At 41.5% G+C, this 14,063-nt stretch overlaps 1 protein-coding gene across 2 annotated transcripts in view; it reads left to right on the top strand.

Annotated features, from left to right (window-relative positions):
* The window catches only part of KIF16B (kinesin family member 16B), a 240,341-nt gene that overhangs the window by 110,061 nt on the left and 116,217 nt on the right, over nucleotides 1-14,063 (top strand). For both annotated transcript variants that reach the window (XM_075564014.1, XM_075564015.1), the window contains exons 15-17: nucleotides 964-1,101; nucleotides 10,484-10,566; nucleotides 12,028-12,116. In XM_075564014.1, the coding sequence (XP_075420129.1) occupies nucleotides 964-1,101; nucleotides 10,484-10,566; nucleotides 12,028-12,116 (310 nt within the window). The remainder of the gene's footprint in view (nucleotides 1-963; nucleotides 1,102-10,483; nucleotides 10,567-12,027; nucleotides 12,117-14,063) is intronic.

Here is a 14,063-nt window from a genome sequence, read left to right as displayed (position 1 = left end):
ATGTATGTACATAGACCTATGTCCTTATCATTATATATTAATATATTTACATATATACATGCCTATATTTATACCTCTATAAATGTCCTTTGCCTCCTAGTTCTTTCCTCTAATTCCTTTCCTACTATCATATTCAACCTTCATTCAGCTCTCAGTAATTCCTCTCGGTTATATTGCACTTGATCAACCCCCACCAGGTGTTCTGTGTCTTCCCTGCATTGATTTTAGATCTCTTGTTGTTCTCTTCTCCCTGGGGAATATACACTTTTGTGATCAGATTTGAATAACAGTTTGTTGGAGATGTAGGAGCTATTTGATGTGTACGCCTAAGAAGCTGATCAAGAAATGTGGGTAACATGTACATTTATTTGGCAGGTTTACTTTCTAGGCATTTATTGTATCAGAATAACCACGTGTGAATAGTTGAACTTGTGCAAACACACGCTCTCTGTAAGTTTTGTGAAAGTCTAGGTCTGCCAGAATGGGCAAAGGAAACCACGATGTGCATCCTTGTATGTTCCTGGAAATAACTTTGGCATGCTCAACCTTCCTTTAGTTTCTGTTCCATGAACACAATGTCGTTTGGGGTCAAGGATACATGATTATGGCCTTTGGGTGGATGATGGTGCAAACATTATTCAGTGTCAATAGTTTGACCCAATGGTAGTCACTGAAGACAAGTTACTGAATTATGGTATATTCTCTCTGCACATAAAATCAATTACTGTCTGATAATTATTTCCTCATACAAGTGATATCCAGAATCTTTAAGGTAACCATTTAAGAGATACTTCCAGTTGTATCAATTGATGCTATGAACTTCTAAAATTAAGTTTTCTCACTAAACATAAATGTTTACTTCGTAGCACTTTCACACAGAGGGAGGCTATTGAAAGAATAGTTCCCGAGAGTCGTTGCAGTAGATCTCAGAGAGGTGAAACTCTTGTTTGCTTTCTCATTTAGTTCTTCATGGTCTCGATTTGGAGAGCGAACACTGCATCTTTGAAAATATTGGAGGAACGGTGACTCTGATACCTCTGAGTGGGTCTCAATGCTCCGTGAATGGTGTTCAAATCAGGGAGGCGACACACTTAAATCAAGGTATCTGGTTTTTGTTTTCCATACATCTTTTTACTTATTGTTGCTAAATGGTAACTGTCTGAGACAAAGGGTGAACACGAGGGTCTCATGGTAGAGTATGTGGGATAGGGCATTCCCTCATCATGTTGTTATTTTCCATTGCTTGGCTGCAGGGCTTCTTTATTTTACACATTTTCCTGTTGGATAAAATTTGAACATATAGATGATTGTTTTATTGCTATTATAGAAACATGACAGTAGTCTTCCATTAGAATTTAATACATATATCATTTATTCTACAAGAAATGTGACAGTATTAAAATAATACTTTGTTTTTATTAATCATTTTATCGTTGAGTTTTTACAGATCTTATAACAATCTATTATTCAATGGTATTTAGCACACTTGTACATTTGTTGCCAATTACATTTCACAAACTTTTTTTTTACATACTTGAGTCCTTGGTATCAGCTCCTCTTTTTCCCCCTCCCTCTCCCACTCACCCACTTTCATGAATCCTTGATCAATAAAATAGTACTTTTTAAGTTAAAAATATTCATCAAATGCACAACCCTAGCATAATACTTTCTTTTAATCACTTTCTGTTATTCATGTTGTTTTTATGAATAACTATACAGAGGATATCTGGATTATGAATTTTAGAGATAATTATTATATTATGATTATATCATGCAATTAAATTATATTAATGATAACTATCAATATTATAAAGTATTTAAAATATTTGAATTAAATATTGTGAAATACCAATATTATAAAATATTATTAAGAAGTTTCAAGAATAGTATAATTCACATATCATAGAATTTAATCATTCAATTATATTCAGAAGACTTGTGCAATATTCACCACAATCAATTTTAGAACATTTTCTTCTCATGTTCATTGCTGTCTCTCCATTTCTACCAAGCTCCCATGCCATGCCCTAGGTAATTATTAATCTATGTAGTGTCTTCATAGAGTTGCCTATCCTATATTTCATATATAGAATATCATGTTAAAAAACAATATCATGTTTTTTTAAATTTTCCATTCAACACCTTGATTTCATCCTTTCTTCATTTGCTTAAGCTACTCTACCATGATTAGCAAGGCTCAGACTCTCTTCTGACACCCGTTTTTAGATTTTCTTTCTTTCCTATCTTTTGAATAACTTTTGCTTTCTTGATGAATGATAGTCTAGATGTCCTTCCATGGCTCATCAGATTATTCTGTCTACAGAATATCATATTGAACAAACAGAGAAAAATGAATAATGGACAAAATAGTAAAAATCAATCTAAAATAAGTCAGAAAATATTAAAAAGTGAAACAATATTAAATGAACAAAATGGGAGATCACAAGATAACATGTTATGTTTTAAGCTAACTGCATCTGCAACAATCTACTTTCCAATGCACTGTGCATGATAACAAGGCTCTTCTCATCCTGGTCTGTGTTCAAGGGGGATTTTCCAGAGACTGTAATCCATGTGTCTTTCCCCATAGTTTTTGTAATGAAACAACTTTAAAATGGGCCAAAAAGGAGACCAAATGATGATATATTGCAATTTATTATAACCAAATCTGCCGTAGTAGACTTTACAATGCTCTAGGGAATTCACTAGTTGCTTAATACACTTGTGGATGGATTGGGGGCTTCGACTGTCATTCTGACCTCAGGCAATTTAAACTTTGATACCGTTCCTTCTTTCTAGTTTGCATTTTATTATTCAAATTCCTTGGATTACATAGGCTGATGCACGTCTTCCATGTAAATTTAGTTGTTGTCTCACTTAGATGGCTGATAGTTTGAAAGACAAGATTTAAGGCCCAGACAATTCATTTTCTGATAACTCAGGTATTTGCCCAATTATTCTAAATGCTCAAACTCATTAAAGTACAGTCTTTTTGCAGTATTGTGTAATTATTCTTTTTACTTCCTTTGGATCTGTTATGATTTTGCCCTTTTCATCTTTAATTTGATTTCTGTCTTCACTTTTCTTTTGTTAACTTTACCAACAGTTGGTCAATTTTGTTAACCTTAAAAAAATATATCTTGTCTTGTTGATTTTTTTCCAAACATTTTTCTTATCCAATTCATTGATCGCTGCTGACTCATCATGATTCCTCCATCTCTCTTGCTGGCCTTGTTCTCTTTGTTGGAGGTGTTGTGTTAGGGTGTTAATGTGGATTTCTCCTTTTTTCATCTACCATATTGATTGCTATAAATTGCCCACATATCATTCATTACCTTTGCTGTGTCGCTGGTTTGAGTATAATGTGTTTTTGTTCTCATTTGTTTCAAGGAATTTCTTTTTACCCCATGTGAGCCTTTTTAAAGTAGTATTTTGTTCAGTCTCCATATGTTTGTCCCTCTTCTTTCTACTGTTGACTTCCAATTATATAGCATTGTAATTTGAGAAAATGGATTGTAGGACTTGTGGTTTAACATGTGATTTATTTTAGAGTGCGTACCAGAGAAGAATGTTTGTATACCTGTTGTTGCTGCTTAGAGGAGATCTGGCTGGTTGATTGTGTTGTTTAGCTCTTCCATTTCCTTATTAAGTTTCTTTTCTGATCAAAGAATGGTGAAGAATCTACAGCAATGGCAGCCTTCAAAGGCCGGACAGAAACTCAGTAGGCATTCAAGGTCTTTTTCTTCTGTTCTGTTCCTAAATCTGTTACCTTTTTAATATTCTGGGATTCCTTTTGGTTTAAAGATTTTAATTTTTCAATACATTTCATTGTTCTTAAGAATATACTCACAGTTCCTGCAGGGAGCTAACACTATTCTCTGGACTTCTGCTTCTGGTAGTCGCAGAACCTCTTCTTCAGAGTACTCCATTGGGTCTCGGTGATTTTCAGGTTTGTTTGTTTGTTTTTGTCCTCATTTGTCTTTATTTGGGAGGCTTTCTTGGCACTCTGGTACAGCTTTTAGTGTTATATGAATGGCTGGGTCATGTATAGCAGTTGGCTTTGTCCATTGATAATGGAGAGGTCTGTCAGGAGCTGAAAACATTCAGTGCTTAAATGGAAAAAAGATGAGAGCGATGGGTAGATGGGGAAAGTGGTGAGGAAGAAGAGAGAGAAATAGAATCAAAGTAATGATTGTAATAAGCAACTGTATCGATAGGCTACCAGCTTTGTAAATATAATCAGAAAATGTATTTTATGAATGCCAGTCAGAATTATTGTTTCCTGCAAATATGTTTCGTGAGGAAAGAGGGAAAGAGCAGAAAGAGGTAATGGGTGGATATGCAGGGAATCCAAAAACCCCAAACCAAATTCATTGCCATCATTTTTGATGCCACCTCATCGGACCCCAAAAGACAGCGTAGAACTTCCCTTGTAAGTTTCAGAAACGCTGTAACTCTTTACAGAGGTTGAAAGCCCCATCTTTCTCTTGCAGAGCATCTTTCTCTCTCAGAGTATCTGGTGCTTTTGAATGGCTAACCCCGTGGAAGGCAGTCCAAATAATCACTGTGCCATGCGGGCTCCTTTCCATGCATAGGAAAGAAGAGACCAACGACTCTGTTGTGGCTGTGTGGTGGGCGCTTACGTTCAGTTGTTATTGTATCGCGCATGTGGCCATGTCTTTGCACCAGATTGACGGGCAAGACCTTGTCTGAGTGGGTGTTTAGTAATCTACATTCCTGCTGGCTCTTGTCTGTGTATGTTCACACGGAACACAACACTGGAGGAGGAAGTGGCCAAGAACTAGAAAGCAATAGTAAATGGCTTATCATAGAACTAAAGTATAAAAGCCAAAGAAAATAAAATAGGGTTAGGAAACAAAATTGCCTTGCGAGAGGAAATTCCCAATCCTTTGGTAGCGTTTGTCAGTGTGATTGCATGAGGAAGGTTTGGCAAGTGGGGCGGTGGTGGAGAATGCACAGGAGAACAAAGCAGGATAGTAGGAGGACATGGGAAAATGAGAAAAATGAGCTTGGGGAATGTTTTTGACGGCCCCGAGGTATGTACCCGGTCTGTTACCCAGCAGGGCCCCCAGAAGCTAGCAACATAAGGGGTTTGATTGGCTGGTTGTCTCAGGGGCCAGGGACATGTAGCTCTTCTAGGGAGCTGCCTGATCTGCTGCTCAATGCTCAAGGGGAGTCTCTGGGCACGCATTGCTGTTCTCCCTCTTTAAGATACTTGAGCCTTAAAGCTGCGGGCTTTGCTGCCAGGATGTGCAGGGTAGCCCTCCTAGTGGGACCTCTCCCATGTTGCTTAGGAGATCTTCCCTTGCTTACTCTCGGAGGCCCTGTTTCACCCCACCCCTATTGTTGTATCATTTTACCATAAGTGTTCTGAAGTTTTTATCAGCTCATTTTAACTTCTCTGCAATATTGATATTACCTTCTGTTGACTTTTCTTTTCTCCCCATGTAAATTGAGATTTTCTTGGTTCTTTGTGTCTGAATAACTGCATTGCACACTGAACATTTTAACCCTGTGTTACGAGGCTCCAGACGTTGTTTACGGTTTTTAGAGCCTGTGTTACGCGGCTCCGGACGTTGTTTACGGTTTTTAGAGCCATGTGGATTTTAGGGTGGATTCAGGACATGAGCTCTGGAGGCTGCGGTTCCAGTGACAGCTCCGTGTTCAAACCCTTGTCCGTACTGTTCCAGTCCGTACCAGGGCTTTGCCACTTCAGGGCCTTTCTATGCCCTGAGCTCTGCTCTCGGCAGTCACCTTCTCAGCTTTCATTACCATCGCCCAAGTCCTTCCTGGTACCTTCGGCGTGTTCTTTCCTGTCCTCTGGGTAGAAATCTAGACCGTTATGTACTCTGTGGTCCCCGCTCTCATGGTGAAGCAGTAAGAGCACAGAGGAAAAGGGCAGCAAGCCTTTGCTCCCCCGCTCACACCACAGCTCCCTGGGTGAGAGCAGGATGCTCTCCGGCCTCGCGCTCTGGCATCTCTGGGCTGCCTGTTGCTGCCAGGGCCCCTGTACCCACCCCTCAGATCTGAATTAGGTGTGGACGGTTGTCCTGGAGTCCTCTCTCTCTGCACGGATGTCCTCCACTTCTGAGTCCTCCCTTAGTCCAAGCCAAGGAATGCTGGAGGAAAAAGAAATGGTCAATCCCCCATCGCTTCTGTGTTGTTTCAAAAGCTTGTCTGCTCCAATCTACCTGCTACTGTTTACTTCTCTGGACTTTCAAGCAACTGCTGTGTGCATCCGGTCAGCCTGTAGTTACATTAGGCAGGAGAGACAGGGTGGATTATACATGTTTATTTTACCTGGAACCAGACTCTTTCCAAAGACAAGGTCAAAAATAACCCAAGTCTGAAATCGGCAGGGTGGGATCATACTTATTGTGATGATAGGTGGTGAAACAATGAGATCGCTGTCGCTTAACCAAAGTTTATTGTGGTGAAATGCCTAAAGAATTGGAAGAGGGGCTAAGGTAGGAGGTTGGAGAAGAGGAAGACAAAGGCTAGTGATTCACACTTAGATTTCTAGGGCTATTTTCAGTGCCAGGATGTTTCTGTGAATTTTTTTTTCTGGGCGGCGGAAGCTGAGGCAGCGATTACCATGAGATAGATAAGAACATAAAGATGAAGGACAGTGCAGCCTTTGTGTAGCCCAAAGGGAGAGTGTAGACTAGCAATAGCAGAAGGAGATGGATAGATAGATAGATGTAAGAGGCTGCTAGAGCTTAGGGGAAAAGGAGAAAGGAAGCATTTGTGTAAGAATGGATCAGGAGGGAACAGTGGGTGCTGGCAGATTCCAGCATGTTGGAGGCTGGAAATGAATGGCTGAGATTGTTATTGACAGAAGCTATGTATTGTTGTTGTTCCTAACAGAAAATGGACCCCAGGGACAAATCGAAGGGAAGTTACTAAAAGCAAGACCAGTTTGAATAATACCTTCTTTCTGTACTTTAGTGTTTATAATTTTGTTATCTATTGCTTCAATTATTTGATGTGTATTCTTCATTTTTCCTTCAGGATAGGACCTGTTCCATATACTTGTTTTACACACCTTATAAGGAACTCTGGTAGTGTAGTGTTTATGTCTTGGGCTGCAAACTGAAAGATCAGCAGTCTGAAACCAACATTCTGTGGAGAAAGATGAGGCTTTCTACTCCCATCAAGAGTTTCAGAAACCCACAGGCACAGTTCTACCCTACCCTTAAGGGTCCTTATGAATCGGCATTGACCCGAGGGAAGTTAGTATAATAAGGCTCCAGGAATGAGCCCTGGCAGACAAGTGATGATGGGTTGAGCTGCTAACTGAAGTTCAGCAGTTTGAAGCCACCATTAGTTCCTTGGGTGAGAGACAGGGCTTTCTACTCCCATAAAAAGGTGCAGTCTTGGAAACTCATAGGGGTTGTTCTAGCCTGTACTGTAGGGACACTATGAGTCTTAGTAGACTCTGTGACTGTGAATTTGGCTTTGAAGGCTTTACAAAGAAATAAAACTTTACCCGTTTCTCCCCTCCCCCCATACATATACAAACTTTCAGCCAGTACATACATACATTTGAGCAAATAATTCTTGGTGGATTGGCTATAACCCTCAAGAGCAAAAATTGTATATCAGTTTCCCCAGAGACCCAGACTTTGTTTGTATTCTTCACTTTAGTAGGGGTAAATAGAAGTTTAAATGATTTCTCCAAGGCAAGCAATCATAAACCCATATTTGAATGGTAAGCATTAAAAAGGAGAAAAAAACCTTTGTACCTTTTTGGTCAGATGTCAGCACCTTTGCATTAATCACAAAAGCAACTAGTGTCCTGCTGTCCTGCTGTTCTGCCGACACCTGCTACCTCTGATACATGACAGCACTAGTCACAGGTGACCAGGCCACGATTCGCTGTGACTTCATGTCGTATTTATAAGAAGCTAAGTGCACGGTCAGAACCCTAATGATCCAGTTATCTGGTGCTGACTGAAGGGCTGTTGTGTGGGAGAAGGAGGGGGCAGTCCGGTTCTGTAAAGATGCAAAGCCTTTGGGGCAATTGTAATCTATCATGCAGGGTCACTGTGAGTCAGATTCTGCTTGATGGCAATACTTTTTTGGTTTTAATTTAATAGGTGATAGAGAATTTTTCTTGAGTACCACGTGCACCATGATCCTAATTTTCCCTGTCTAGCTTTCCACAATTATTTTTAAAATATAGAAAAGATTATTATAATTCAGGTATTTTAAATAATAGTGTTTGTCTTGGAAGTTGATCACCAGGGGTTTTCCCACTTTGTCTTAGTCAGGAAGCTCCTGGGACACGTCCACTTTCAGTGTCCTCCTTGGGATTGAGATCCTAGGGGCACAGCGTCCAAAACCAAGCAACACGCGAGCCCCAGGAAACGGACATGGAGCCGGTGGAAATTAGACTTTAGTAGGTCAGTGACATGGAACCCTGATCGTAACTGACTGTAGGATAAATCAGTCTTTTCAAGGCATTTTAAGTCGGGTGAAAATTAAAGCCCTCTCAACCCGTGCCCATGTGCCTACAAGCAAGTGTCTTTGTTCCTTGGGTAGGAGGGGAGACAAGTTTACCTCCTTCTTTACCCTAAACTTCTCACTGACCAACTCATCTTAACTGAACATCTCTTTTGCACTGCACGTGCTGTCGCAGTGTATTTACATTCTCTCTCTGTGTGTTCTAAAGTAGTTAAAATCCAGAACAAAGAATGCTGAAGCAGAACACAACCCCCCCCCCCACCCCGCCACCCACAAGGAGCTTGCATTCTTCCTTGAAATCCATGCTAGTTTTGGACAGCTTGTCACAAGCATGTCTGTCTGTGCCTGCCTATCCATCCATCCATCCATCCATCCATCCATCCAACCATCCAGTAGTACTAAAATTTGCCTTCTAGTCCAATGATTTTTTAAATGAATTATTTATCCTTGTATTTATACCGCTTGAGTGTTTACCTTGAATTCTTTGCCACTGTGCAACTGAATTCTGACTAAATAGGGCCTGACAATAGCAGGAATCTTTCCTGAGTGTTTCATGTGGCCATCTAAAATGTAACAGGATGTTGAACAAGCATTGTCTTCTTCTGGGAATAGAAATACACAAAATTTTTTTCTGGTGAGATTCTGCGGGAGATTTTAGCAATAGCTGTCTGCCAAATCGGCTGTATTTTTTTTCTGATGGGGGGGGCAACCCCTCTACCCCCACAACAACCTTTCCTTGGAGAGGTCTGCTGGCTTGGCAGACATTAGTAAACACGCTCTACAGTTGTGAGCATCTGCTTTCCTTGCCCATACAAAGGACTCTTTGGAGAATTAGCTTCTTTTTCTTCTGAAACAATCAAATGTTTAGGTTTTGCATCTCATGTTTTAATGCCTAGATTCATCATTTCTACCTTTTGGAATATTAGTATTGTGAGTCAAATATTTTTTTAAACTCACAGATTTAAAATAGTCTGTGCAAACCAATTTTAGGACTCTCTGGCTAATACAGCTGATTCATACCCTGACCTGTGAACCGAGCAGTGAGAGGTTTCAGTTAGCAAGGAGTGCATTGGAAGAAAAGCCTGGCCGTCACATGTAGGAAGCTAGCCGTTGAGTGTGGCTCTGTGCTGACACCGCTGGTGCGCTGTGACCTGGAGTTGACTCAGAGACAATTTACTAAGCCGACTTTTGAGATTAAGGCTTCAAGCCTCTTATTATTACTATTTTACACTGCACTAGAAATTACATTTCAACTCTAGAATTCATGATTTTGATCTTGCTGTGGTAGTTACATACTCTGTTGTCAATTTGAGATTTAAGAGTGACAGGGTGGAGGTTAGCCTGTCAATCAGGTCGCATCTTGATAACCTCATTTGGAGGTGCTAAAGAGATAAATAGCTCACTGGAGCTGGGACACACTCACTCCCTGGGAGACATTGCAGCTGACAAGACACATGGAGCTGCGCTAGTGCCCTGAGCTGGAGGAGCTACGTAGAGACCCCGCCAGCGCTGAGATTCTTATACCACTGCTGGTATATTATACTTTATACCATACATTCCTCCCACTGACCTGTGATCTTCCTGCATTTGGCATCATTGCATGTGCTGTGCGAGTCTGAAGAGGTGTTTATAGCTTGGTGTTGGACATATGGGCTAATATTAGACATATAGATTTGATATGGACTGGTCTGGGATGTTTTCTCAATATTCAATTGTTCTTGTATATAAAGCTCTTTCTTTTAAAAAAATCATTTTATTGGGGGTTCATATAACTCTTATCACAATCCATCCATCCATCCATCGCATCAAGCACATTTGTACATTTGTTGCCATCATCATTCTCAAAACATTTTCTTTCTACTTGAGCCTTTGGTATCAAAAGCTCTTTCTTATACACATCTGAGTGCCTATGAATTTGATTCTCTGGTCTACCCGGACGAGCACACTTGCCGACACAGAAGTTCATTATTTCTTACTGGTTTTTGTATGTTTTTAGGTGCTGTGATCCTCTTGGGAAGGACGAATATGTTTCGTTTTAACCATCCCAAGGAAGCAGCCACGCTCAGGGAGAAGAGGAAGGTGAGGCACGTGGGGCGGGGTTCGGAGTGAGCGCAGGTGTGTGGTGGTGTGGGAAGTGGCAGGGGTTGTCCTCCACTGTTTCGAATCGTCTGCTTTTGTGGATTCTGGACCACTTGAAACACAGGTCTGTAAACTGGATTGATCCTAGAGGTTTTGCTTCCTGCCAGTGAAGTGGGAAGAAAGGTGAAGACAAGTGCAGAGCAGGCAAGGAGAAACTTTCTACGAATCCTTCCTCTGAAGCGGCCCCCAAGGGGGCTGGGGCGCCTTGTATGCTAAATGGGGTAGGATGTCAGTGTCAATTTTAAGAATTAACCCACTGTTACAATTATTTTCATTAAAAAGATTCCATTTTTATTTTTAAGCAATAGTAAATTCGATTTTTCACTGAAGTACGAAGCAGAGAAAGAATGAATTTAGGACATTTGGAAGAGACTGTAGACTTGGCCCGATGGGGACATATAACGGGCACTTTCAAGGGCACTATGGGATGGAGTAGGTGGTATGAGGACCAGAGAGAGAAGCAAAGGAATGGGAGGGAGAGAGTTTCATCTAGGCCTTTGTGCTTGGGAACGAGGTTAATGAAGATGAGCGAGACTCAGCTAGCATTCCTATGAGCCAGGCACTTGGTCGACTTCTGTATATAATTGTTCACTGTCTGTGGGCAACAATGCTTATTCCATTGCTACAGGCGTCTGAGATAAGAAATTAAGAAAGACAACTTTCTAAATTATACTCCCAGCCCACCCACTCCCCAAGCAGGGTGGTAGTCAGCTCGGCCCTGTCCCCTGACCCGCCAATAGCCAACATTTGTCCCTACCACAGACTTTTCCCCGCTTCCTCAAGGCCCATTGAACTCAGGGATGAGTGCCGTCTCCACTGCCTTCGATGGGGAGCGGTGAGAAGGCTACCAATCCTAGCCTTTTTCAGACTGTCCAGAGTAAGTCAGTCAAGCTGCTCTCTTAACTATTCTAGCTGAATTTCTCGCTGGAGGGTTCTTTTTGCAACCTACCTGCCAAGGGAGAGAAGAGGGAAAATAAGTTGGCCAATAAGTTTGCACGGGAGAAAAATAGGACTGGTTCTTACTTACTTGTTTCCCTTGATCTGCTCCCCCCTTCATCTTTATCCCTCAAAATCCCTCCAGGGTCATCTGCCTGTTAGGAACCTGGCATGGCGAGACACCATTCCCCCTTTTACTATAGTAGTACAGCCCGGTGCCGGATGCCAGCAGGGACTGGGTCAGCCTCTCCGACCTTAGAATACCAGCGTCCCGTTGAACTTAGTGTAAGGGTTGAGAAGTATGCATATCCTGCTCACTGCCCCTGACTTGTCAATGCATTACTCTATGTGTTTGTGTGCGCTAACTAGGAGGGCTTGCCCTCATGCAATTCAAAGCACTGAGTCAAGAACACCGCACTCTCTCACCCATGGAAGTAATGGCTCTGCCCTGTGCTCTGCTCTTAGAGTGGCCTCCTGTCCTCCTTCAGTCTATCTATGACTGACCTCTCCAAGTCCTGTGAGAATCTCTCCGCTGTCATGCTGTATAACCCAGGGTAAGTGATGGAGTGTTTCTTCTGCCAACAGCATGATAATCACTCAATAAAAAGGACTGTAATTGTGCCTCCATAGCCGGTCAGCTATAGTCGTTTTATCAACTCATCTGCCGACTTTGCTGTATCTGTACATAATTTTACTTGGTGGTTTATAGTCACAACGTGAATAGGATATGCATTCTGATTTTTTTCTTGAACATCGTAAGCATTAATATGGGTTGTCACAGCTTCATGATCATTTTCATAACTGGCTGTTATTTAGAGCTGTCACTTTATCGTTGCTCTCTCCCTTTGGCGTATGCACTTTTATCTCATTTTATAAAGTACTTGCAGTAGTAGGAGCGGCAGCTTTTTAATTCTTGTATCATGTAGTCCCGGAAATTATGTTCGCTATTTGCAAACACTAGGCGACTGCTGAGGGCACAGAGAGTCATTGATTTAAAATGAACTTCATGGCTGAGTGACCGTGGGTGGTCAGCTTAAATCCTCGGGTCCCTGGTGGCTTCATTATTAAAATGACAGTGATGATGAAAATATCTGGAAGCTGGGCACTGGATGAGTGGACTTTCAGAGGCCTTTCTAGTTTTGTGAAATTCCTTACTTGATCGTTTTTACTGGCAGAATCTGATGTAAAATAATAGAGGTCAATTTACTAGCCAAATAATTGGAATGGCCCTTCTAAAACAACATCCCCTTATAGAACTTCCATTTATTTAGTAGCTGCTGTATACCAGGCACTGTGCCGAACGGCTCCTATTAGTAACTCTCACCACCACCCTACCCCCACTGACATACTTAGAGCTGTGACCTGAGTCCAGGTGCCCTCAAAAACCTGTGCTTTAGCCATGTGACCACATCGTCCAGGTCTGAGCCTAACCTCCATGCATGTGTCCCCCAGTTAGTATTGCTACAAACACTCAGCAAAATTCAGTCCTTCAGCTTTGGTTTGAGGAAAGCAAATGCATTCTCTTCTCCCCATTTGCTTCCTCATCCAGTCATGTCCCTGTCCCTGTCCCTGTCCCTGGAGCTAGGCTTTCCTAGTACTGTCAGATGACCTTTCTGTTTTCCACTTGCCAGAACCCTCGTTCTGGAGCGCCCCCGCCCGTCGCCAATACGGCAGTTTAATTTCATCAGCTCTTCTCGATTCCTTATATATTGTCCAAGTTTTGTACGGATATGAGCGAACAAACCATGCTTTGGGTCAAGTTCACCTAAGTCATGAATGTGCCTTTTAAAGCTTTAAAGAATTTGTCTTTTAAATAATTTAAAATTTAAAAGCTTTAAAGAATTTGCCTTTTAAAGCTTCAAAACAGTATTTTGCTGCAGATTTGCCCCCAACTAATACTTTGTTTAGCTTCTTAAATGCTGCTTTTATAGACATTGATTACTGATGCAAGGAGAATAAAGTATTTGGCAATTTAATTTTTTTAAACTATGGTCTTGTGTGTCAGCGCAATTCTGAGGCTTCTGGATATGAGCGGATTCTGATTAGTGCTCTCCTCTACATAACATATCGGCGTGTTATCCGCCACCACGCCTCATAACACCCTGGGGAGAGCTCCTTTGTTCACTGTCCCTTACAGAGTGTTTTAGTCTGGGTACTTTAGAGAAACAAATCCACAGACACTCATATGTATAAGAGAGTTCTTTATAAAGGTTAAATGCACATCAAGAAAACATCCCTACCCAGTGCTGCCTCAACCCACAAGTTCAACATTATCCCATATGTCCGACACTAATCCACAAAGTCCTCCCCCATCTCACAAAACAGATGCAATGATGCTGACTGCAGGAGGAAAGCTGAATCAGTGAATGAGTAAGCATCTCAGTGCTGGCAGGGGTCTCCACATGGCTGCTACAGCACCCAGTGCTGCATTGGGGCAGGTCCATGTGGCTTCTCCTCAGGGTTGTCTTGCAGGAAGTGAGCCTTGCCAGATAAAGCAGGAA

The sequence above is a fragment of the Tenrec ecaudatus genome, chromosome 12 (genome assembly GCF_050624435.1).
Source record: "Tenrec ecaudatus isolate mTenEca1 chromosome 12, mTenEca1.hap1, whole genome shotgun sequence".
Taxonomy (NCBI): Eukaryota; Metazoa; Chordata; class Mammalia; order Afrosoricida; family Tenrecidae; genus Tenrec; species Tenrec ecaudatus.
This window is presented reverse-complemented; position numbering and strand designations above follow the sequence as displayed.